The 26,041-nt window shown below is 43.0% G+C and overlaps 1 protein-coding gene across 5 annotated transcripts in view; it reads right to left on the bottom strand.

The window, feature by feature from the left end:
- kiaa0825 (KIAA0825 ortholog) overlaps positions 1 to 26,041 on the bottom strand; it is a 132,700-nt gene that overhangs the window by 46,455 nt on the left and 60,204 nt on the right. Inside the window, exon 23 of one of the 5 annotated variants that reach the window (XM_076890788.1) lies at positions 11,536 to 12,676. The exons of the other annotated variants lie outside the window; for them this stretch is intronic. Coding sequence (XP_076746903.1) covers positions 12,640 to 12,676 — 37 coding nt within the window. The 3' untranslated portion in view covers positions 11,536 to 12,639. Of the gene's footprint in view, positions 1 to 11,535; positions 12,677 to 26,041 lie in introns of those variants that run through there. 5 annotated transcript variants of the gene reach the window in all.

Below are 26,041 nucleotides of genomic sequence, written 5' to 3'. Positions count from 1 at the left end.
CTCCTCATTTGCCTGTTCCTCTTCCTTGATCTCGGTGACTCCCTCATTCCCCACATTCTTGTGTCTGCATTTGTTGTAATGATATAGCCTCTTTCTCTCTCTCTTCTCTCTATGACTTGGCAGCGTTAAACTGGCTCTTACACGACATTAACATTTAATCTGAACAGCCACTTTTGTCCAGTCTTATTTTTGCATTTCGCATTGACAGAACAAGGAAGCAACATTAATTAATTAGGAAAAGGAGGAGAAAGAATATCATTATAACATACGCGCAATTCATTTGAGTTAGTTTTGAAGCTATACGCATATGAAAACGGACACAAAGACGGGCAAAAAATGGTCCTTGAAAAGACTAAATAGGAAACTGTTGGATTATTTGTGGAGGAGAAACCTCATGCTATTTGTTTCATGCTTGTCTTTCTATTGAGTGAGATAATCAGAGTGATTATTTAATGCAAGAGAGCACAGAGGCTCATATGGCGCCTGTCTGTAATGATGTCAACACATGGAAAGCAACAGCGCAGCTTTTTTTTTTTCACCTTCACATTAAGTGATGCATTGTATGTTTATTAAACCAGAATGTGCATACGGTTTGGTTATGGCGGCAGACAGGTGGGATGTGCATGTGTTTCACTTGGGTGTGCACCAGTATACACATTCAGATGTGCAAGTTAGTGTGCCTGATGAAAGAAGCCCGCTCATGGAGTTGCTGCTGTTTAAGTGGGTAAGTCTGAACCTTGAGTCTATGTAGCCACTTTCACACTATGTTGTTTCATTGTGGTGCAGGCAGGACAGGCTGAGGGGTGAGAGAGAGTTCATTAAGGGATTTAAAGGCACCTGAAGTTCATTTGTCTCCCTAAAGCATCAAAACAGGATAATAAGACAGGAGGAAGAGGAAAATGGTAAAAGCAAGTCATATCTTTGTTTTTGCTTCTCTTTAACAATCGTCCCCTTTAAAATACCAAAGTCCTTTCATCCCTATCTCCTTCTTGTCACTAAGTTTTAGAATAAGACACTATTTAATATGTTCCAGTGTCAAGGTTCATGCAGGGCAAACCTGTCTACTAGCACAATGTAGTGCAGATAAGGAAAATAAAATTGAGAAAGTATTTCAATTTAAACCATGACTCACCGTCATTCCTTTTAATATTATGTGCATTGTGTTTACCACCTCAGGATTTTAAGGCATTGTACATGTAGGTTATGAGTGATAGTGTTCTTCTAGTTAATAGTTTAATTGTTATTTAACTTTTCCTCTGTTAAAATTACATACACTGATAGCGCAATATCTGTGCAGATTTTTAAGCATTTGACCTGCACCTGAAAATTTGCCACTGTCTACATCTACCCATTGCATAATTAATAGAGATTAACTCTCATCTTTTAGTTTCTGTCCCTGGCTTCCCTTAGTCAATGTACTTTAGTACCTGTGTGCACACTCCTGCCCCTGCATTACACACGGCCGGTGCTAAGGCTAATAAATATACACTTATAATCCTGCTGCTGGTGTCATCCAAGTGTCACTCCTAGACATAAGGCAGGTTGACAGTGGGGCGTCGCTTGCAGGGCGTTTGTGATTGTGTGCATTTGTGCGTGTGTGTATGTGTGTGTTCAATTTATCTTTGCATGAATGAACGCACGGCTCTGTATTAACCTGAGTGTGTGTGTGAATGTTTGTGTGTATTCTTGCATGTGCACGTCTGTGGGACTGATTAAGACACACTCTTCTCTAGTGGGATGGGACACCTGGTCTTAGTGGGAAAATGGGCCGTGGGCCACAAGGGCAAGAGGGTAGGCAAAGAAAGAAAGACGGGGGAGGCAGAAGGGAGGCAAGGTGAGCAACAGGGAAACACTATTATCCACTTCCGCGCCAAAAGGATTTTTAATTTAGTCACGGTCAGATTAGACCACCTATGCCACATGGCATGGATATGGGGACATATTGGTGCCAAGCTATTAGATAACACAGAGTAGGCAAATGTGACATCACACAAATAGATATACTGGTTGAACACATACATGCAAGCTCGTAGGAAGCAGAAAAAAAATCTATTTGTGCATTAAAGACATTAGTTTATTACATCCAGCTGGCACAGTCTTTACTATCAAAGCCAGCACAGAATATATTGTCCACAAAACATTAAACTGATATTATATTCTTAGGATTCATTCCTTTATCCTTTTATTTTATGAACACTTGCTTTTTGTCTCAAAAAATAAAGCAGGTCCCCATAATATGAACGTGTGAACAGATTCACGTCCTCACAAAGTTAGTAATCCAACTGCACATACACCCTCAAACAAACCTGAGCACACACAAACCCAAGTCACATCAACAGTAAATTAAAAAAAAAAAAGAAGCCTAAGGCAGCTTGCAAGAATGCAGTAACAAAGCTAAGCAGTAATGGCAGTTTTCTTGGTGTCTGCTTAGGCTTAAAGTAATTGCTGCATGTCTGTCATTGCCAGCGAAGGCGAAGAAAATGTCTTCCTCAGCTGCTCTCCTGCCTGTTTTGTTCGCTGCACTTGTGTAAAGTGGGAGAAAATAAGTGTCACTCAATGAATGCAGCTATTCTTCCCATGACAGCTTCATATCTGTGAGTTGGGGGAGGCCACCCCAAAATCCTTCTTTCTACTGGTAACGCCTTTGACAGGGTGCTAAAAAAAAAAAAAAGGCCCCGCCTCTTTGTCCAAGCATGGTTAGGCGCGCACACACACACGCACACATATAGACATGCATACACACCTAGATCCCGCTCTAATAAGTTTTTACACACCCACTCAATAACATGCAAGGGCACACATTCACACACACTCACACACGGACAAATGCACTGAGAGAGCGGTGAAGGGTGTCTGAGCTGAGTGAATAGATGCCCTTTTTAACCCTACTCAGCAAGCGTCCCTGTGTTAATACAGCTGATCACATGGCTGAAAGAGACACAGGACGAAAGAGTGAGAGTGACAGAGAGCAAGGCAGTAATGGAGATAGTGACGAAGAGCAGCAAGCAGTGTAAAAGGACTTTCCTGAATTTTTACAACTACACCTGTCTATCTGCCCATCTGTGTGACCTACACTTACCTTTAAAGTCCTCTGCCCTAACCTTCGCCAGACAAATGAGTCAGCTGGTACTGTAACAAGCACAGGGCCAGGGATCTTCAAGTCTATTAAGAAAAGTGGCAAAGATGTCCCCCAAAACACACATATGTATGCTCATCAAGCTGAACAATGCAGTGAAGTGTGTCAGGCTTTAGTCACACAGACCACAGACGTTGGCTGAGGATCCTCTGGCAACCTCTGGTCTATACGGAAAAATGTGTGTTCCTTAAGTACAAGTACTTAAGTAGAATTTTCAGGTATCTGTGCATTATTTAAGTGTATTCTTGAGACAAAATTGTACTTCTAATTAATGCTACAGTAGGGTTTAGAAATCAGGCATACACCTCATGTGACTCTAGGTGGCTTTATCTGTATTTTTATCTGTACTTCTGTTTAGGTGAAGAATTTGTGTACTTTTGCTACCACTGGTATTCACAAACAGGGTGCTGTACTAGAAACATCCTTGTAATTGATTCCCATCAGATTTATGCTGTTCCTCATAGTTTGCATGGAACAAACTGAGTTGTCTGCAAACATTCTCCAACTACTAGCCAAACAGTAGACAAATATAAAAAAATTGACCAAATTGGCTAAGCTTGTGGGACTGGGCCTTAGTTGAGTTACCTCATGACATATACATCTATGTATAAATGGTTCTGTAACCTCATGGAAATCACCTGCCTATGTGGCTGGACATTGATCCTCTGGTGGTGTCCGGCAGCGTGAGGCAATCAAGCTTTTACAGTTAATCCTTTTGGCCCTGGAGAGGCCTCTGTGAGTAAGGCCTTTTTTGTTGACCTTGTGGATGCTTGATCACATCGGGACCAGCAGGTTAGAGATGGCTCAATACTTGGGCTCTCTGTCTTTTATTTCATTAATGTTAGTTTTGTTAGTTTTTAATGTGGGGAAGGGCCTGCTGTAGAAAGAAGCTCAATTTTATTTATTTCATTGATTGGGGTAGGTGTAGAATTCATTACTTGTTTGTCCCTAAACACCTTTAAAAAAAACAACAACTTAAAACCCCACAAATTTAGACCAAGTCCTTTAGTATTACTTTTACAAAACTGTGACAGTTACAAATGTCTTTTACAATCCAGGTCACTTGCTGGCCTACTCTACATCTTCTTTAAAAATAGGAAAATAAGGTGTCAGTTCTCAAGATACATTGGACATATTTGCTTAATGATGATAACATTTACAATTTTTCTAAGCAAGTTTTTGGAAAAGTTTCTTTTTACAACTCCAAAGATTGTGACTTGACCTCCTCAGCAGACTACCGGGCACCTGACCACTATGCTCTACTGTGCTGCAGAGGCACCCTCGTTTATGGTGCAATTCCTTTAATATTTCAAACACCAATAAAATATTCATATATTATACTGGGATTACGAGAAGAGGAAGTAAGGGATGAGGCTGAAGTGAGCAAGTAATGAAGGGAAGCTCTGTCAGATGGGCTTTAGGAGGGACGCAAACCAAGATTGTGAATACGCTGGGTATATTTGTTGGGGTTTTTTTAAACTCCCTGATCCCTGACAGTGTAATAATTTTGACACTTTACAGACTGAAGATAATTCACATAAATGCTCACATGGCATTATTAATGCATACTAATAACTTTACCAACTAATAAGCAAGATCATTCAAAAGTATGTTTCCAAACATGTCACCTGTGTTTGCTGAAGCAAGGCCCGCCAAATGAAAACTTGGGAGTAGCCGTGGCTGGTCGTTGATATTACATGAAATGCCTGTGTATTGTATAAATCTCAGTGGAAGAGCGAGTGAGCACAAGTGGGAAAGACAGAGAGACCCCTGCGGCTCACACTTGGTGTGTATGTTACGCTCTATTAAATTAGCATGACTCCAATATTAAAATAATAACATTTACCTCCACAATAAATGCTTTGGGTTCCAAAATCAATATCTCTATCCTATAATGCCAAAGTATCATTACAAGTAATAAGAGCAAAGTTGTTGCATTATATTGAGCATTTAAAAAAAACTCAGAAGGGCATGCACGTAATATAGATTAAATAATTTCATTTGAAATGTCACAGATTCTCACCATAAGTGTTAATGGAGTTACAGTGTTAATGCACTTTTTCTCTCTTTTGGTTCTATGACACAGAAAGAAAAAGCAACACAATATTAATGATAACGCAATGAATACAAATATAATAAGTACCTACTCTTTGCCTTTATACACTGCTGCCATTAGCCAAACACTTTTATTCCAATTTAAGTTTTAACAAAACTGTTGTGTAAAGGTTTACCTTATAGTTACTGTAATTGTTCGGTTGGAGTATCATTTGAAAGCACAATGAGACTAACCAAGGCACCAAAGACTCTTTCTCCTTGCATCCACAAAGTAAACCTATTAGTACTCAAAGAATAGTCAACACATAAAATCAGGGTGGGGAGAGAGTCATTGATTTAGGGATATAGAGGACAGATGAATTAGTGGACCTAGAAAAAAAGGGCACAAAATGCTGTAGTGGAGTGATGATTGTATCATCTTTGAGTTGATAGAGTCGAGTCTAAAGGTGAGAACAGAATGATACGGAACTGTACAGCCGAATTGTGAAGGCTCCCGTCATGCTGTCTATGGCCTTATTGGATGAGCCACTCTCAAGGTACTCAGTCTCCATTCAGCGAATGAATCAATGGCTCCTGATTAGATTTTGGGGGGTTACTATGCTGTTTTTGTTTGTTGTGACATCCTCCCTCGCTTTGTGAGGTCTCTGTGCTCCTGCTTGACAAAGGCACCACCTCCTCTGATGGAGGAAGAGAGAAATGGGGAGACAGGAACTGGGGGAGGGGGATCATTGAAAGGGGCCGTCAAGGCTGTTTCTTCTCATTTCTTGTTATGTTGCGCTCCGTGTTGCTGTTGTGTGCCGGCGTAAATGTAAGCATTTATGTTTTCCTGGATCAGTCTTTGGCGATATAAAACATTTGTAGTCATACAGCCCTCACTGAGCTTTTGTTAAATACGTAACAGCAGCGAGTACATCTCTTATGAGACGACGTGTTCTAAAAATGAAAACTGATTCTTTTTTTTTTTCTGTGAATGTCTAATGCTGGACATCCCTGTTACTATTAGTCCTCATTTTGTCCCGGCACCTCATTCTATTCAGTGGAGGAAATGGGAAGAGAAACATAAAGGGGAAAAATAGAAGAAAGCATTTCCAAGTGATGAAGACTCAAGTTTCCAAATACTTATTATACCAGAAAATACATATCAGAAAGACATCCTGTCCTGTCCTAACTGAAACGGTGGAACTGGAAATGAACTACCCCTCACACATCCTCCGCGTGAGACGCATGAAAAACTTTTACTGCTTGGTCCAATTACAAGGTAAAACATTCAGTAGCTGAAATGTATAGCTAGAAATGTTTACAAGAAATTCTTTGAGAAAATACATCCCAATGCATTGCAGCCAGGGCAAGGCCAAGCCTTATAGCCATCAAAAGTAAAATCTCCATGTGATAAGGAGCTGAAAGAATCCGATAAGCTGCAAATCTAAACAGGGCCAAAGCATCTGCCTTAATAATAAATGTGCCATGCTAAAAGGTTACTTGAACTGCCGAATTCAAATTTAATTGAGGCTATGTGTTGAATAATTAATCCTTTTCCCAGGGAACACAAGGCACACTGGACAAGCCAATGCTTAGAGCCTAGAGAGACACAGAGGGAGAGGGAGAGAAACAGAAGCAAAGATGGAGGGAGCACTGTAAGGAGTGCGGCACCAGCCCACGCCACCATTCCTTGAACTCTGCCAGAATGCGACCCACTATACAATACAGCCAGGGCATGATGTCATGTGCTATATCATCACCCTGGTAACCAGCCTACATGCGGAAGGGAATAAAGAACAACAGAGCACAAACAGGAGGATATAAAAAAGGGTAAACTCCCCGAAAAACAAACAAACAAAAAGACCAATGAATCAAAGCATTACCGGGAAAAAAGAAAAGCACCCTGAGATGATGTTTGGTAGTTTTGTTGTTATTTTCGTTGTTGTTGGGGTACAAAGGCAGCATAAAGAGGAACGTTTAGCGTCTGTCTTTAATGTTTTTATCAGTTTGCCCCGCTCTCATTCTCCTCCTCCTCCTTCGTCTGTACGTATTTCAGTTGGAGGTGTCTCCTCAGATCTGTGCCTTTTAATGCTGACTGCCGCAAATCTTTTGAGGCAGACTACAAAAGCAAGCTGGTAGTAAACTTTTCCCCCCGAAGGAGAAAGAGAGAAGTGCTGTTTGGGATAGCTCTACTCTGAGGGAATCTCTTACCCAACACGGGCTGATCTAAGGGTCACACTAGCCCTCCTCTGCCCTCACCAAGCCTTCAAACATGGACACACCTGCAGCAGTACGAAGGTCTGCGTGGGTTTGGTGTGGTTACGTGTCAGCTTATATTATTTACTCCAGATGAATAAGCAAGGGGACCTTAATGTATTGTTAAGGTGACTTGCAGTGCAGCACACTGCATATGTAAACACAATATTGTGCATAATCACAGTTGTTTTATTGCAATCAGGTCACACTGCAGTCTTTGGCCCCCAACAGCCGCAGCAGCCCCCCCAAAAACACATGCACACACACCCTTTGCTTTTTCCCATCAGTCCTCTCTGGGTATAAGGCAGCTACTCTCCATTGTTGATCTGACTCTGGGATCTACATTGCTGAGGTGGCGGATTGTGGCAGAGAGATGCCTCTGTCAGGAACGTGCTTATCCTTTCGCTCTAGCCACCCTCTTATACATAAAATATCAAACATCTGAGGGACAATATGCTGACCTGCTTTGACCTCCACACATACACACACGCACAAAAGCAACACACCCACCCATTTGCACACAGACGCGCAAACACACACACACTCTGGAAAACAGAGACACACACACACAGATGCTGGCATACAGTGACACGCACACACACAAACGCTCAGAGAGCTCAAGTCAGCTCACATCCCCCACTTGTACGTGCCTTGACTTTTTTCCATCACCGCCGTATCCCTCAGATGATGTATTTGCGACATCTGGCGGCACTCGCTATATTCATGGGCACTGCGATACAACGCTTGTAGGAGGGAGAGAGAGGGAGAGTGCTAGAGAGAGAGAAAAAGCTATGGCTGCCTGTGATGGCAAAGCAACAGAGGGAAAGAAAAGGGGAAAAAAAGAGCAGGGTAGAGTGAGGGAATCAGGGGGACATAGACGGACGGATCCATTGGCAAATCCCTCGTGAGCTGTAGAGCCACAAACACCTCAAAACTCCACAGCAAAAAGGCTTGGGTACCCCCTAGTGGGCGCCTGGTGGCAATTGGGGCGTTTTGGGTTTGTGTGTGGTGGTGCTGGTGCTGGTGCTGGGGGGGGGGGGGGTTGCTATGAATCCATCAGGGTCAGAGGTCAGGCTTCTTGAGTTGCAGTGACATCATGACAATGGGACACTTCTAGGGCCTCGAAACACAAGCTGATCCATTCTGCTGAGCTAAGGCTCCAGGCCCCTCTTTTCCCACACATTCACACCCTGTGTCAGATGGTGAAAGAGGGAAAGAGCGAGAGAGCAGAGGGGTAAATATGTAGGCCTCACCCCTAGATCCCCCACCCTTTCACCCACATCCCTTTTCTCTCTCTCTCTCTTCCTTTCAGTAGCTAGATTAAAAGCGATGGCTTAATTCTGTCTAATTATCTACCCTTACCCTCTCCCAGCTTCCTCCCCCTCTTTTTTCTCCCTCTCCCTATATCTCAGTGTGTGGATACTAATTAGCTGACGTGAAATGCATCTACTATACAAATAGCGTGCACAATTATGTGAAAAAATATAAATATAGTCCTGCCTTTTTAAAAACATTACATATCTGTACAACCCTTGTGATCCTTAAATGTTTCTTTCATCTGTTGAGGCAGTACAGAACCCCCCCCCCCAGCAGCAACTGTCATTTTGGTGCACCAGTCAAAACGATGATACTATGACTGATGACATTCATCACACATTATCAAATTGCGCAGATAATTGCCAGACATAAGGGGAAAGCCCACTCTAAATGCCCCAAACACTGAATGGCACTGTTGACTAAACCTTTACTGCAACATTTGATCCATCACCTTAACTGTATGGGCTTATTATTTGTGTATTTTATCACAGTTGGCAATAAACAATAAATTTTCCATGTTTATTTGCTTTATGTAATAACTCTGCAATCTCTATGCGTGCATGTGAGCAAGCGTATGCACGTTACATAAGCAGAAATCACATTAATGAGATCATACACTAGTGTTGAAAGTGCTAATTAGTTGCCGGGTTGAGGGTGAGGAAACTAGGCGAGGATCCTAGTGACTTCAACCATTGTTCCCTAATCCCCTTCGCACATTTATAATTCATTCTATCATGGGCGGCAATGATACAGCAGCGCTCGTTTTGTTTCTTTTCCTTCTCTCCGGTTGGGAAGATGATGGTTTTCTTTTTCCCCCCTTTTTACTCACTTTCCTTCTTGCTGTGAGGTTTCGCTGCGATCATAATAAAATGTGCAGGAGAGGGATGTTCGCCTCGGGACCCGGCTGTCGGGCCACTCTGACAGCTTCATTTGTGGTGTCACTCTTAGATCCTTCCTGTCACTGATATCCAATGCCATTGAACATATATTTGGCCCTCCAACCCAAATAAATAAATAAGTAGTTAACTGTGCAGTGCAAAGTCAAGTGCGGAAAGGTTTTCAAGCCAGTTGTCTCTTCGCTACATTTACTGTGAACTACTTTGCCTCCACCCCCTTTGCTCTCCCTCCACTGCAGCGATGCCTCTACACCCCCAGGGCTGATCCCTTTGTAAATGATCTCTGACGCAAACCCACCTACCCACATACACACACACAAACAAACACACGGTAACATGCGCGCGCGCGCACACACACACACACACACACACACACACACACACACACACACACACACACACACACACACACACACACACACACACACACATGCAAACACAACCCTGTACGGAAATAACGGCAGAATCACTCCCAACACTAACTCCTTTTGCATATAAAGTGTATTCCCAAAGTGCACCATTACTGCATGGAAAAGAGTAAGAAAGAGAGTTGTTGTTAAGATATGAAGAGTAAGGCGCAACACGAAACAAGAGAAAGACAAATACAGATATGCCAATACACGAGTTAGGTTGTGATAACAAAAAAAAAAAAAAGAAATAGCGAGAGGGAGAGCCGAAGGGGGAATGATTATGATCGGTGCTGTCAGGTCTAAGATGCTGAGATGACAGAGATATCAGCCATATCTGTTCTCAGTGATAAAGATACAGAGAGACATATATCAACCCACATTGGCCTCCCACTACATGGACGCCACCTCCTCAAGAAGAAATGATGCGCCAACAGCATCCGGTACAGTGTGTATCAAATGACATGTTTCGTGTACGTGTAACACAATGATTTTATCAAGATACAAGTTATCTCATTTAATGGTTTTCTTATGGTGTGTGTTGTCAGCTCGTCAACATTGCTGTGCTGTTTTTCCCCCCACATCATGAACTAAATTTTAAAAATGTTTGCAAAATAATGGGTAAATCTGCTTTTTGGGGTGATACTGTGTGCATATACTGTATATAAGGGTAACAAGCAACTAAATTAGTTATAATATAAAAAGCAGTTACTCAACTGCAAAATTTTAAAAGACTGATGTGCTACACTGATCAATAATATTCCTTTAAAGCACATTTATGGTTATGTATTATGTATTTAGTTGCCAGTGACCCAACTCTTGCAATTACACGTGACATGTGGGTGCAGCTGTCTTATGTTAGCTGCAATATTTACAATTATATTAGTAACGCAAGGAGAAACCCCACTACTAATGCTACTGATACTACTACTTTAAAGTTGATATTAAATTCATCTGTAAACCTTCACTGACATCTTAACTTGTAAGCCCTGTGAATGAATGCTGACCTGTGCCCAACTTGGACTCTGTGAAAGTTGGGATAGGCTCCAACCCCCCGTGACCTAAGCTGGATAAGCGGAAAATGGATTGATGGATTGATCTTTTATTTCATTTTATTTTCCTTTACATTACCCATCCTTGCTGTATCCTCTAGTAGCACCTTGACATGATTAAGCTTTTAAAGTAATTCAGTGAAGAAGTGCAGTTAAGACTTTAAAGACTGCAGCAAAAACAAAAGAGTGGGGCATAAACGTGATTTTGAGGAGACATGCAGGGTTGAAAACGAATGCAACCAGAAATGTGAAAGAGCAGACCAGTTGTAAAGGAATTAAATACTTAGAACATATATTAGAGGGAACAGAATTTATCCCATTTGACAGACTAGTTGAACAATATGGGATCAACAAGACAAGGTTTTTAGAATATCAACAAATTAAATCCATAGTAAAAAAGAAATTTAACCTCAGTCAAGTTGAATTACAAACGCCACTAAGTGCGGCACATTTTCTTACTCTTAAATCCCCCAAATTATTATCTAAAATATACAGAACACTTTCTAAATTAGATGAATCAATATCCCTTCCTACTGCAAAGTGGGAAGCAGATTTATCAGTCAACCTAGACCAAAACTTCTGGTCTCAGATTTGCTTAAAAACTTTTAAATTAATTAAAAATCCCAGTCTGCAATTAATACAATACAAAATACTTCATAGAGTGCACTATACAGGTCATCGGATGTTTAAGATGGGCTTTACATCTTCCAACAACTGCTCACACTGTCAAGGCAATACACCAGACAATTACATCCACGCTCTTTGGTTCTGTCCACCAGTGCAAAAGTTTTGGCGCGAGATATGTGAAGACTTATCAAAATGTCTGAAATGTAACATTCCAACTTCCCCCTTAGTGTGTTTGTTGGGCAGCTTAGATAATGTCACTTCAGAAAAGAATATAGCCCATATGATCTTCACTGCCCTATGCATAGCCAAGAAAACAGTCCTCATGAACTGGAAAAATAAAAATAATCTTAATTCTAACCAATATAGAAATTATCTATTAGATTACATTAGTCTTGACACAGCCTCTGCCACCACATCAGATCAATTGCTCTGGGCCCCTTTTATCAGCTCCATCACCTAGTGGGGGTGGGGGGTCATAGTTTGGTCCCGCCTTCACTGTTGTGATTGGTGAGGGGGTAGGGACAGGCTTAGGGCGTCGGGGGGTTCCCCGGAGGCATCTTCCTTGGGGGGCTCAACCCGGGGTAGCGGTCACGTCCGGTTGAGGGCTCTGTTGGCTCTCAGGTGACTGTTTCCTCGCGGCTGCGTGCAGCGGGGCTAGGGGAGGGTCTGTGCTGACGGACGTGGGTTACTGACCTGGCAACCTGGCTGCCCCTGGGTGGGTCCGGGATGGGCGTGAGGTTCTGGGGGTGCTCCGTCTCTGGGCGGGGGCCCGGGCCGGGCCTCGGGGGCTCGGGTCCTGGTTGGTGTGTTGCCGGGGTTGTGGGCGGGTGGGTGCATGGGGGCCCGGCCCTGGAGCAGGGTGCCGCCGGTGCATCGAGCCGCCTGGGGGGCTCTTCAACTGGTGGGGGGGATGGTCACATCTGGCAGGAGTTTTCTTCTCTCAGGAACTCTCTGCAGGAGGGGGAGATACAGGAGAGGTGGAGGAAGATCTCAGCCTGGGCGTTTACCGTCTTATGTAGTCTGGAAGATGTGTGGTTGGTGGGGTGGGTGCAGTTTTCTCTGTGGTGGGGTTGGGTGGACTGTCCAGGGCTCTGTGGAGCCGGGGGGCGCTACTGCACTGGGCCCCGGTCTGATGGGCCTGGGCCCCCCTTCCCTGGCGGGTCGCGGAGGGTGGGAGTGCCTACTGGGGTCAGCGGGGGAGCTGGCCCCAGGGAGGGGTTACCTGCCCCTCCCTTCCTTCCCTCCCCATCTCCAGCTGCCTCCCTCTTCCCGCTCCTCCACAACCACCCACACATGCAGGGCCTTGGAGTGGGGGTATGTCACCAGGGTGCAGAGGAGGCTACCCCCCCCCTGTCCCCTTCTGGCTGCCTCTGCCTCAATTTTATCCCACAACTTAGACATTCACATTATTCACACTCTCATTACACATACATATAGGATCTTGGGGGTGGGCACAATCACGGAGTCCAAATCACCATCAGGGTGTATACCTCACCCCTGACGTCGTTGCCCACCTCTCAATTTTAAATACACTTAGTCATTGAGGGCTAGCAGGAGGGACCATGCGCTTACCTGCTGCTCCTTGGCAGGTAGCTCCATGCCCTCCTGGGTTTTAATTGCACCTTAGAACACATATGCATCAACACTACAATGAGCGGGTGGAGGGAGGTTTGGAGTCTTCTCCCACCCCCATTCTCTGCGGCCTGCTGGAGCGGGGGGGCTAGTAGGAGGAGTTGGCCGTCCGACTGCGGTCTGGGGTGTGGGGCCTCCCTGCTGCTGCGGAGTCGGGGTGGTCTGCCTCTCCCCACCGCAGGGAAAAGGGTAACACCACCTGGGTCTGGGTGCAATTCCCCCCTCCAGGGGCAAGGGTACCTAGACCCGGTTTGTAGAGTACGCTTGGGGAGTGTGATTGTGTGTACAGCGTCTCTTTATGTCTGTCTCCACGTTGGTTGAGTGTGGAGTGAGTGCATATGAGAGCATGAGGGTGGGAATGGATGTTTGTGTCTGTGTGTGCCTGTATGTCTGTGTCTATATGTCAGGTTGGGTATCAGACGCCACCTCTCTGGTGACACCTCAGGCCCTCCAAGGTTTGGAGGCCTATCTCCACCCACCACCACTTCCCCTGCCGGTGGCGGACTCCCTCAGGTGTCGGTGTGTTGGTGGTTCTTTGTGTCTGGGGGTGGGCGTCCGGGTACACACCGGCTCACTCTTTGGCGGCCGCTTGTCGGGGCCTGGGGCCTGGGGCTCGCTCGGGCCCCTTTGGAGGTGGGGTGCCCCCGGCCTCTCGGCCTAGGGCTCGGTCACTCAGGCGCAGCTGGGGGCCGGCGGAGCTCACGGGCGCGTCACTGCAACCCCCCCTGGCTTCTGCTCCGCGGCTGCTGAGTGAGCCCTCATCTGGGACTCTCCTCAGCTCTTACTGGAACAGTGGCGCGGCTGCCCCTCTGTTGGTCTTCCATGGTCTCTTGTGTTCTGGGGGCCTCTGGATGTCTGGAGTTTTGATCTCCTCCATACCCGCTTCACACCCTGGAGGATGGGGCTGTGGCCCCCCCACACTCCCTAGCAGATCATTACATGGAGAAACCTTTGGAATGCAAGCATGCTGATCCACACAGGTATGCACACATGGGTATTCACAGACGCGGACTAAAGCTTTCTTGGCTGCTGCCTCAAAGCACACTGTGCGCTGTCTATCTTGCGTGCTGCACAATATCGTTTATTACTTAGTAAATACTGATATCTATGACTAGCTAGTTTATTGTGATGGTGCTTTGTTTTCTCTATTATTATGTTGCTCTTTGTTGTTTGCTGTCTCCTCTGTTTGTTTGTTTGTTTGTTTGTTTGTTTTTTCTCCATACAGGTGACCCAGGAGTTTTTTTTTTTTTTTTGTCTCTCTTCCCCCCCCTTCTCACCGTCTCTTCTCCCCTTGGGTTTTCTTTCTTTCTCTCCCCCTCTCTCTCTCATTCATTCCCCCTGTCCTATTTATTAAAAAAAAAAAAAAAAAAAAAAAAAAAAAAAAATGACAAAGGATGAACTGAAGCTCTGCCATCACGTAATGTCGCATACTGCTGTTTCTGATGTCATTTAAAAAAAAAAAAAAAAAAAAAAAAAAAAAAAGAAAGAGCAGACCAGCGCAGACTCTGATGACTGACTATCCCCTTGGCTCAGTGATACGTTGCTTTTCTGAGGTGGAAGACATGAGCCCAATTTGTCCTGTTGCAGTCGTATGAATTCTGCCTCTCTGCTGTAGCAGGATATTTTTAACTGTCTAAAAAGCCCTGCTGTTCTGTATTTGTACTTGAGTTGAGCGAAAATCATTTTATATCATCTCAGTTTTTCAAAACTACTCAGATTTGTTTTCACAAATGCATCATAGCCAAAATAACAACAACAACACAGTGAAGCAAGACTAACTTTCAATCAACCAATCACCATAAATTCGTAAAACAAGAAGAAATACTTCAGTCCATTTACTGTAGTTTTCTTTGACACCTATTAAAACGTGTTTTGTCTTAGTAATGGCCTGAATATATCATCTAAGCATCTAAGACAAATCCATAGAAAGAGAAAGAGGAGGAAGTTCTAATCAAACAGCTATTCACACACACACACACATATATATATATATATATATATATATATATATATATATATATATATATATATATATATATATATATATATATATATATATATATATATATATATATATATATATATGTTGTGCCACAGTACCATATTTTTCTTTGTGTGTGCGAACAAGACAGAAGTGAAACATGAAATCAGAGATTAACAAGAGACTCACCTTCAGAGAAAGTGAGAATGAACAGGAAGAGAGAATTTAACCTCCTTTAAACTTCCTCCTCTCTCAGATGCACGTAAGTACTGGATAGAGTGCTGCTAGAAGGCTATATGAAGAGCACTGGGGAAGTCTAACCTTGAGTGGAAGACCTAGAAAAGAGTGGAAAACTTCAAACTTTTTACTCTTTTCAGAGACACATATGAAGAAGGTTGTTTCTGAAGGATAGTCAAAATGGAAAAGGTGCAGACGGGCTAACCTTGACAACAGTGAGGGGCAGAGGGAAGGTCTGGCACACTGTGACAAGAAAGACTCTTTCAGAGGACTAAGAGAGGAACACTCAGTCAGAAGGGGCTAGGCAGGCTGACTGATTGTGGGGTACAGCCCAAGGGTCACGCTCACTCTTAGTAAAGGCAGACACAGGCTGGACATACATACAAGGCTCCCACTCATTCACATAAAAAACAGCAACTTCAAAGTTCACACACACATGCGCACACACACACCTCACACACAAAATGCTCTATACCCCTCTGACCAGCTCTTCATCATTACAAGTCAAACTCAAGATGAAGAGAAGACAGATTACAAAACAGATGGAGTGATAGCAGGCCAGATAGGAAGAGACAGGACAGGGAGCCTCGACAGTAATCTAAATGTCCTTTCCTATGATTGTCATTGGCATTCTTATAGACTGGCATGTATCAGCACAATATATCAAATAATACCACTCACCATTCAGTCTGCTGTAAAGGGTAGACCTGTTTCCGTAATGTCATGGGCGGGAGGGGGACATCTAAAAAAGATTCTTCCAGCAAGCCTAAGCCCTGCATCCAAAGAATGCATCAAGATCACTAAATGTCTCCAGTGGCAAATTCAATCAAACCGACTGTTCTTAACAGTCATGACAAAGCAAACATGGGGAGGAAAACAAAGATGTTTTTAAAAGAAAATGACGCAGAGAAAGAATTGATTCCTGCACAAGCAATTCACCTCAGAAGATAAATTCCATCGGTTTGCCTTTATATTTCCTTTTTTTTCCTTTGCCTTCTTTCCTTTTTCTTTGTCTTCTGTCAAAAACAACTTGGGCTAACATCAGAAGCTGTCACATCAAGGCCATCCCCTGCATCTTACAAAAGAGAGAATTCTGCAGCTGGATGGAGCCGCAAACCTCTCAGACACCGAGCCATCGTTTACTCGCAGGAGGTGTAAAGACTAAGGGGGGAATAAAGCTTTTTCTATTTCAGCCAGAGTTTGTGCCCTCAGGAGAAACCCATTATGAAACAGTGAAGGAAGTTTTCCATGGAATAACAGAACAAATAGGCATGGATGAAAAGCTCAGGGATGTAAACTCCAACCTTTTAGGCTATTTAAGAAGAAAAAAAATGTAAGAATTTGTGCCGAGGGTATTATTCTCCTAAATGACTGCATTGTCACATGATCATTATCTGTCAGATACGAATGCCATGCTTATCAACCATAGCTACAGTGTAGTTGCAACCGATCACAACCCCAGTGCTATAACAGAGTCTTTCATCATGTCTGAATGGACACACACAAACGCACAAAGGTGCACACGCACTTTCAACATCAGCAAATGCTTTCAACCATCAACATCATAGAAGCTAGATAAGTGTGCCCCCTCTTTTGCAACAACCACTGGGGAGGTGAGAGGCCTTGTAGTCAACATGCTGAAAGACTACTCAGTGATCAAAGACTCAGAAAAACATGACCCATGATGGTTTCTCTGAGAAGATTGCAGAGAGAGGGAGCCAAAACAGGTAAAAGGAGAAAGAGTTGAAAGAAACACAAAGTAAAAAGCTGCAAAGGTGGGGAAACACCGAGTGGGAGAGTGCAATCATATTTGCCATTTGCCACAGCATGCCATATTTACAGTGCAGACTGACCCATAACAAGCAGTGGATATCAACACCTTGTTCTGAGCTGGAAGTGATTTTAAATCTATAATAACTGCTTATTTGCTATTTGATTCCTCTTATTGATTAGGGTGCTTGGACCTTCTGTACACCGATATACATCGCAGGAGACAAATACATAAATATATTTGTATATTTTAATGTTTATCAACGTACTAGTTAAGATGAGTGGCTATTCTTTGCAGTAGACAGCACGGACATTTGACATTTTATGCAAAATTTACACAAAATGTAAAAAAAATATCTTCTAAGATAGGAAATTATGTTTGATATAAAAAGGTATTTATTACAGAAAGCTGTAAGAATGCAAAGGCTTTTATAACCTTTGTCATATGCGTATTAGCTGATGCTGTCAAAAGTCTAAATCTACAATAGCTGTGAAATGGTTGCCCAAATCTCCTGAAAGCAAGTGTTAGTTTAAGTACAGTTACAGTTTTCAGGTGACCTATATAATATACTACATTCCCAAATTAGAATGGAGCAGAAGGATTCAATAAATAACCTCCGAGTCAGTGATATTAATATACATAATACCCACCCGTCACTGTAATTTTCCATACGTACAGTATAGAGTCCAGGTGGTGAAGGTGGGAAAATGGTGCTGTATCTAAATATGACACAGAGTAGAAAAGACGAAAGGAGAGGCATGAAGAGAGTGGTTTGATAACAGCTGGAATAGTCCTTTTGGCTGTCTATAGATTTGTTGAGACAAGTGTCAAGACAAGTGCACCTCTGTGCTTGCCTTAAATGGCAGAGGGGCAGAAGGGCGGGACAGACCATTTCAATTCAGCGAAAGCATGTCTGAGTGGGTCTGAGTGTTGCTGTGTGTGTGACCGCATGTGTCTTTTTTTGGAAACAAGAGAAAAAAGAGGGAAGGAGGGAGGGAGGGAGAATGGCAAAGAAAGCTCAGAAAGCTCAGAAAGAAAAAGTGAAAACATGTGTAGCGAGGACTCCTGTACAAAGGGTATTCTCACAGAGTACAGAGATGATGGCATTAGAATATGTACCCAGGGCCCAGGCCACTCTTGGCACTTAAAGAGCCCCTAAAGTCAAGTGTCAACTATTATGTGCCATCAGTGGTGACAAAAGGTCACAGAGCAGGACGGATGAGGTCAGCAATGGTACTCACGCACTTCCTCAACATCCACCATTTAGCTTAGCAGTCCCCCAGTGCTCGAAAAGAACTTGCTGTCACTTGGTTTGGAAAAAGGCTTTGCGGTAATAAGCACATCTATCCAGTCTTTTTTACGCAAGATTTTCTTGTGCAGGATAAAATAGCACTTAATTAGGTGAAGAGCGTCAATATTTGCATAGACTCGTTCAGCTAACGATGCGATGTTATGCGGCACGTGCATTAAAAAGCGGTAACATTCACAGATGTACCTCATTTCCCCCGATTAACTATCAAACAGGTACAAATAAAACACACAGGCAACATGCTGAATGTATAAAATGCTTCAGTTGTTTGCTGCTAAACCAGCTCTGTAATTACCTGAAGGATGTTTTAATTGTCGCATGTTCTACTCTTAATATTAGTCAACGCTTTAGCAGCTCTCCGAGTGAGATTGATTGGATAAATCAGTCGGAATTATGGGGAAACAGGAGGCCTGCCAATCAGCGACGTGTGTGTGTTCTCAGTGTGTGTGTAGCTGGGGACCTGCCAGTGCATGAGCGCATGTGCATGTTTGTTAGGATGTGAGTGTATTGATGTGTGTGTGTGTGTGTGTGTGTGTGTGTGTGTGTGTGTGTGTGTGTGTGTGTGTGTGTGTGTGTGTGTGAACGTACTGTATATAGGGCTGACAGCTGGGCTTGTTCAAAAGACTTACTGAGCATTCTGTCTGTTTGGGAGGCAACAAGCACAGTCTATCTGAACAGGGATCTAAACCCTGTGTCAACAGCATAGTACAACTGGTGTAAACAGTCACTGAGTCAACATGCTATCATATCACACCAATGGGGAAGGAACTCTGATGTACTTTAGTGTAATGCGCAGCATTAATAGAGATAAGAAATACAACAAAAAGACCACTCTTCTAGTCACAAATCAAAAAGAGAGCATTAAAAAAAACTAACAGTCCTATCCACAGCTTAACAGTGTTTACCTGTGCAAATCATGTTAGCGTGTGGAGGTAGGCACTGTGTTTCCACGTAGAATTTCTGTGAATCTGAGTGTGTGTGCAAATTCATATGACACCGTGTGTGTGTGTGTGTGTGTGTCAGTCCATCAGCGTGTCGGCGTCACAGCCCTTCACTAAGTCCCAGATTAACAGTGACAGGCAGAGATCCCTCTAATTATCTCTTCCTAGACCACATGCAAATGGCAGAGCCAAGTCGAGAGCAACGATTGGCTGGGGCTGGTTGGGCGCCTCTGATGGACTAATGAGCCTGGCGACAGGATACAACCTCGTGATGCACCCCCCCAAAAAAATGGAAAAAACCTCTCACCGCCTCACTACATAGCCTCACACAGGAGGGCACACAAACTTGCACAAACCTGTTCAAGCATTTAGATGATGCTCTTTTATTTACTATCTTGCACTGGCTTTATAGAGGTCCGGGGTCTTCTCTTACACTTTTCTAAGTAAATGGTCTCTGGGCACATACATAATGAAAAAAATATATATCCAGATCTAGAAATGTGTATACACTGCATGTTTATGTTGTGCCTTACAGTTAGTTTTTTAATCATTAACAAGTACAAGACCACCACTAGTGGATATACTTTCTTAGTTGACATACTTGTGCATAAAAGACAAAATGCCAAACATTTTTCATTTCAACTTTAATTTCACCATGTATCCTCCAATACACTAACCACACAACCAAACACATTCTGCAAGCTTAGAGGCTAACTCTGTATCAATTCCAGAGGATTTGAATAAAGATGGCACATGGAATAGTAAAAAGGATGGAAACGCATACAATGATGGACTGGAACAGACGGTCACAAACTGGCTCTTGACAATGGACTGCTACAGTCAGCTAAAAAGTCATTTCAGTAAATCAGCAGGAAACATGGCAACAGTGTCAAACAGTCCACCACGTCTTGAACCGAGTCCCAGTTCATCTAAACTGGTTGACAAAACTGGTTCCAAGGGCAAAACATGGAGTTATTTCGCTGACAGAGCTCACCAAAACAAATACCCAGTGGACATGCTAGAAATCCAAAGACAAACTTGATCCAAAGCTGGCAAAGTCAGGTGCAGTAACAAAATGCATGGTGGCTGCAAGTGTGATAAAGTATCCAGTGACAACTGCAGCATGTTACTACTTTTGTTTTGGTATTGTAGAAGTATTTATTTTTCAGTTAATGACAGCATTCTTTACAGCTGTGCAAAGCTCACAATGTCTGAGGACATTTGATCTCAATGCAATGTGAAAAAGCTCAGCTGGCATTGAGATGACATGAGATATCGTGCATATCTCATTTTAGTAACGCTACTATAAGCCTGCTTTCACATGCTTAAACATTTCTCTTTTATTTTTTTAGCCACATCGCTGAAAAATGGCTGTTTCTCTGTTCAGTCAAACTTTGTTTAAAAAGCTGCCCATAGACCTTGTGTAGTCAGATGTAGTTAAATCTTGCAGGGCTCCAACTATGATGGTGTCATTCTCCAAAAACCTGGCATCATAACAAGAGAATTTCCTTCCCTTCTGCACCATTTCCCATTCTGACAGCAAAAGCATGTGGAATACAGTCTTTATTTGCAGCATCAAATACCCCAGTGTGTTTGAGGAGCCTTGGGAGTTGCCATTTTTAATCAGGAGAGGGTGGCTTTGTCTTGTCCTTGTTCCATCCAGCATTTCTATCTGTGCTGGGAGGGCTTTTCAGTAGATTAAGCAGCATTTTCATTTAGCTCTGGTGTTAGAGTCACTCCAACTATTTATCCATCCAAAGTCTGAAGCTGGAACAGTCACAGAGATTGCTATTTATACAATTAAATTACATAAAAAATGCATTTTTTTAAAGCAACGTCAGGTACAGTAAGTTGACAAAGGATAACAGGATAATCTAGTTCAGCTTGCTGTGTGGAATAACCAACGTGAAGCGAGGGTTATGATGATGAGCAGCAATATTATAGAAATTACTGGTAATAACTGTAACTAATTTAAACCCATTCGGAGTTGGGATTGCAGAAAAGTTTTGTGACATAATAACCCAAAAGAAATGGGAAAACATATTTTGCACATGCCAGCATTTCCATGAAGAGGGTACACATGATAGTCCTGAGTGTACCTGGAATTTCCAGATACTGACAAAATACTAAAAGGAATACACTGACTCACCTTGTAGCACCTTGGTTCCTGGAGGAACGTTGTTTCGCCTCACTGTGTATTTTTAAACTGTATATGGTTGAAGTGACAATAAAGTTGAACTTGAACTTGAACTTGAACCTAACAAATTGCACCATATTCCATAATATTCTACCAGATTATCAACTTTTATTCAGGGAATGAACAAGGATTCATGTAATTTAGGAGATAATCTGAAGTGGTGTGGTCAGTGTTTACCTATGCTGTAAGTAAATTCAGAGAACAGAGCATTGTGCAGTAATGACTGATGTCTTGTCTCCCCAAAATGGTTTGACCATGACCACTCTCTGAGAACATGGATTTTTCTCGACCCTCGAGATGGTTTTTAGAGGGACAAGACAAATATTTCAGATGTATCACACTGAGGCATCATGCTGGAGGTGAGAGGAGGTAAAGGGAGAGTGAGAGATTAATACAACAGAGGGGGAAAGAGAGAGAGAGAGAGCAGAAAAGTGCAGCCTGCCTGCCTGGCTGACAGTTGACTCTGTTGGATGTGACTTTCACAGTCTGCTGGCGGTTTGTGTGGAAGCCATCACATCTGTGACTGGCCGTTTGATTAATGAGCCTCTCAGCCTGTCTGTGCAGTTTGAGGAGGGGCCACGGCCTTATCCCAGGCATCACTGATTTATTCGCCTTTGGAGCAAACCTCCAAGTATCACACACGCTAAAAATGTAATGTTGAACATTCAAACACACGCGGCCCGACACATGTACGCCCTCTGTGATATGCTTACAGTATACAAGCTGGTGCAGTGCAGATGCACACAAGCAGGGATGGGAACAGAGTGATGCGCATAAGCCCGTCCCTCTTCTTCACCACCTGCTTACGGCTAATGAAAACCTCAATGTGTCAGTGCTGTCCAGGGGTAGCGAAGACAAAACACGCCATGTATAACCAAGCAGACAAAAGATGTATTCTGTCTCCACCAACACAAACTCCCATCCCAAGCTGTCAGTCAGTAGAGAGGACACCCAAGGAGATCTACGAGAGAAGAAAGAAGCCCTTCCTCAATGACACCTCACACTCTCCTGATTTTCAAAAGTGACAAGTCTTTTGAATTCGTGGCCTCGCAAGATGGAGAGTCTGATGATGGCTTGAGAGCATTTCTTCTTGTTTCTTTGGCAGCGGCAGCCGTGAAATGTCACTCTGGCTAACCTTGAAGCTCTTTTCTCCTGCGTTGTTTAATGCTTCCAAGACTAGGGCAACCAACTGCTCAAAACGGTACGGTACCATCACCCTTAAAGTCAGATAAATGCTTTGAGAAATACTTCCAGGTACACAAATGTGCATTAGTGCGTGCATGCCCTCACAAAAAGATGCACACGTGCTCACACAAATGCACAAAGACGAGCGTACACTCACTCATTCCCTGAAGCGTAAAGTAAGACCATTAATCCAGACACACTGAGATCCAGCTTCTCCCCAGGTTGATCAGCGTCCGTGGAGAAAGACGAACGTTCTGACATATTTGTTTTTATTTTATTCCCTGAGAAAAAGGCCCGCCATATGGCAGCGCCAAGGAACAGATGGCGATTGCCCACTTCCTGAAAGCACAAGCGTCTATCGCCGCAATTTAAGGAGCCGCTCAAGCAAGAGAATGCCACAGACTGGCATTTTTCCACAAACTGCTATTGTTATAGACCAGAGGGGTAACAGAAACAATGAGACAATTCAGAGAAAATGGTTTAGTGTTCAGTAGTTATACTGTAGCTAACTATATTAAGCCAGCAAATCTAGAGGTCAATACTACTAGTACCCTTTTACTGTCAATGCGTGTGTAATAAAATCGTACCGAGCAGTGCTTACTCAGAAAATAAGGTCTAAATATAGCACAGCTACAGTATATCTAACTCTGAATTTACTGCGGGCCAACCCATGACGTCTTTCTGTTGCTCCACGCTGATTTTAAGACCGTGTACCCGGAGCAGTAGAACTAGCAGATCTAAGCATGAATGTCCTTGGACGATATTAGATCCTTATGATGGAGTGGAAGAGTGCCAAGTGACACATGAGGCTTCATCTCTCATACTTGGCTACCCCTTAACAACCAGGTCAGGGGACCTTCTCTGACATATAGGTGCAAGGAAACTGTTTCAAAAAGTCACCTTAGCAGATGACAGCTAAAATGTGACTTTTGTCTGTTGCAACACATGACACTTTTTCAGACTTGTTTCATTTTTCCACGGATGGAACAGAAAAATGACATAAAAGACCGTAGCACTCGAAGGCCTTGGGACACAATCAGAGTCACAGAAGAAAGAGAAGGGTCAGCACTCCTGGCATTATTTCCAACCTACAAAGGGCCTGAGCTGTGTTTTTTTTTTTTAATTGTTTTGTATAAAAGTACGCTCAGACAGAGTTACAAGTGTTCACTAAAGAAAAGGGGATTTGAAAGTGCGACCAAGGACAAAGCAGTTGACTTATCCATTTGCAATCTATTCGCTGAAGAGAAACTTCAGCATCAGTTGAAGCACTTAGTGCTTTGACTCAACGCTTCTGTAACAAAGAGCGGTTCATAACTTGAAGTCAAGGAATGAGACAACCTAGACAAATTTCAATTCGTAATGCATGGAAATTAATATAAATGCATTCAGTACAGTTTGTTCAAGGTGAAATGTTAAGTATATATGAGCATGTAAGGAAGATACTTTTTTTTTCCATATGCAAAAACTTTAAATCTGTTAGAGATAAAGGAAGACACTGAAAACTTTAGGGTGGCTGAATTTTACTAGTTAGTTCTGCTGTTAGACCTTGATTCACAAACAGAGCATGTGTTGTTTCTCTGGTATAAGCCTATCATAAGTCAGCTGCACATCAGTGTCTATAAAGATGTCCATCCATGTAATAGAGGTACTTTCAGCTGCTAACAAAGGGTTGCCACAGCAGGTAGCTCTTCATGTTTGATTTTTATGTCTGATGTCCTTCCTGATGCATCCAACAAGGGATTTGTTTCTCCTCCTGGAGCTAAAACAGGGATCTTTTGATTTTGCAAAAGTAGAATTCAGAGCCACCCATCCATCCATATAATAAGGGGGAAAATAAGGCAAGTAAAGTAAAAAAAATATCTATTTAGCAAAGCAGTTAGCCTTCCTTAATAGGTTTTTGAGGCCTATCATTTATCACAGCTGGCCAAGAACCAACAGGTTGGTCAGTTTCCCAGACAAACAATCAAAATTTGACCCTGCCAGGCAGTACTCCATCAAACACATCCACTAATCACTGCTTCTTACATTGTTTTTAACAGTAACAACGTATTTAACAAAGCCAACCCACCATTTAGTCAGAAAACTAGTGTTTTTTTACATAAGTAATCCATCTGCCCATTAATGTATCAAGTCTGCCAGGAAGCCAGGTCATATAGTCAACCCTGGGGGTCCTTCAGTAGTATTAATCAGTCTGGTTTCTGCTGAAAAGCTCAATCTGTAGATGATGGATGAGCTATCATGCCAAGGGAACTGAAGTGACAGGTGACAAAGAAGGACACACATATCTGTATAAATCCACTCTCCCTCCTGTCTGGCCCGAGCGTTACACCGTCAAGGTAGCAGGGTGAAAGTGTATGTATACGCATGTGTGTGTACGTGTGTGTGCCGACATAGTGTCTCAGCATGTGTCCCGCTCTGCTAATGAAGTCATCTGAACAGTGATTTAACAGCCCTGGTTTAAAAGCCTACCGCCCCTTAACTCATAGCCTTGCTCCATTAGAATGTGATATAAACCCTAGGCACAATAACTGTCCTGCCACTATCACAATATATAGGAGGCCAATGGGCCACACTGCTAAGTCACACAGCCCGGGAGCAGAAAAAAATATTGACTGTGTACAGGAAGAGAAAGTCATTCAAGGAGACTAAAAGTTAGAAGGTAGAAATTCACAACAAGGTCACAATAAGAGGACTTTTTATACTGTACGGGGTAGAAACATTACTATTAAAATCATCAAGAGGGTGAGATATGCTGTGGCTTTTTCAGCAACTGGAAGCAGTGAAAGAGTAATTGTTGTGAAGTGAAAACAGCCGAAGGCGCTTCGGCCTGTGGTTACGCAGAAAGTGTTCCTTATCTACACTAACAAATGGATCAGTGGATGAGACATCAGTGTGCTTATCCCATGAACGGCCTTCTATAGCTTGAGGGATATTTCTGAGTCACAGATTGATCTGAGAAAAACTTTGACAGCTTACATGTCGCCAGTCCATGAAACTAACTTCCTGCTCTGTGCGAGCAACTTGTGCTGAACCAAAGCCATTCTCCAAATCCTCCATGAAATC

This window comes from Maylandia zebra, linkage group LG12 (assembly GCF_041146795.1).
Source record: "Maylandia zebra isolate NMK-2024a linkage group LG12, Mzebra_GT3a, whole genome shotgun sequence".
Lineage (NCBI taxonomy): Eukaryota > Metazoa > Chordata > Actinopteri > Cichliformes > Cichlidae > Maylandia > Maylandia zebra.
The sequence above is the reverse complement of the archived record's forward strand: the minus strand, read 5'-3'. Positions and strand labels throughout refer to the sequence as shown.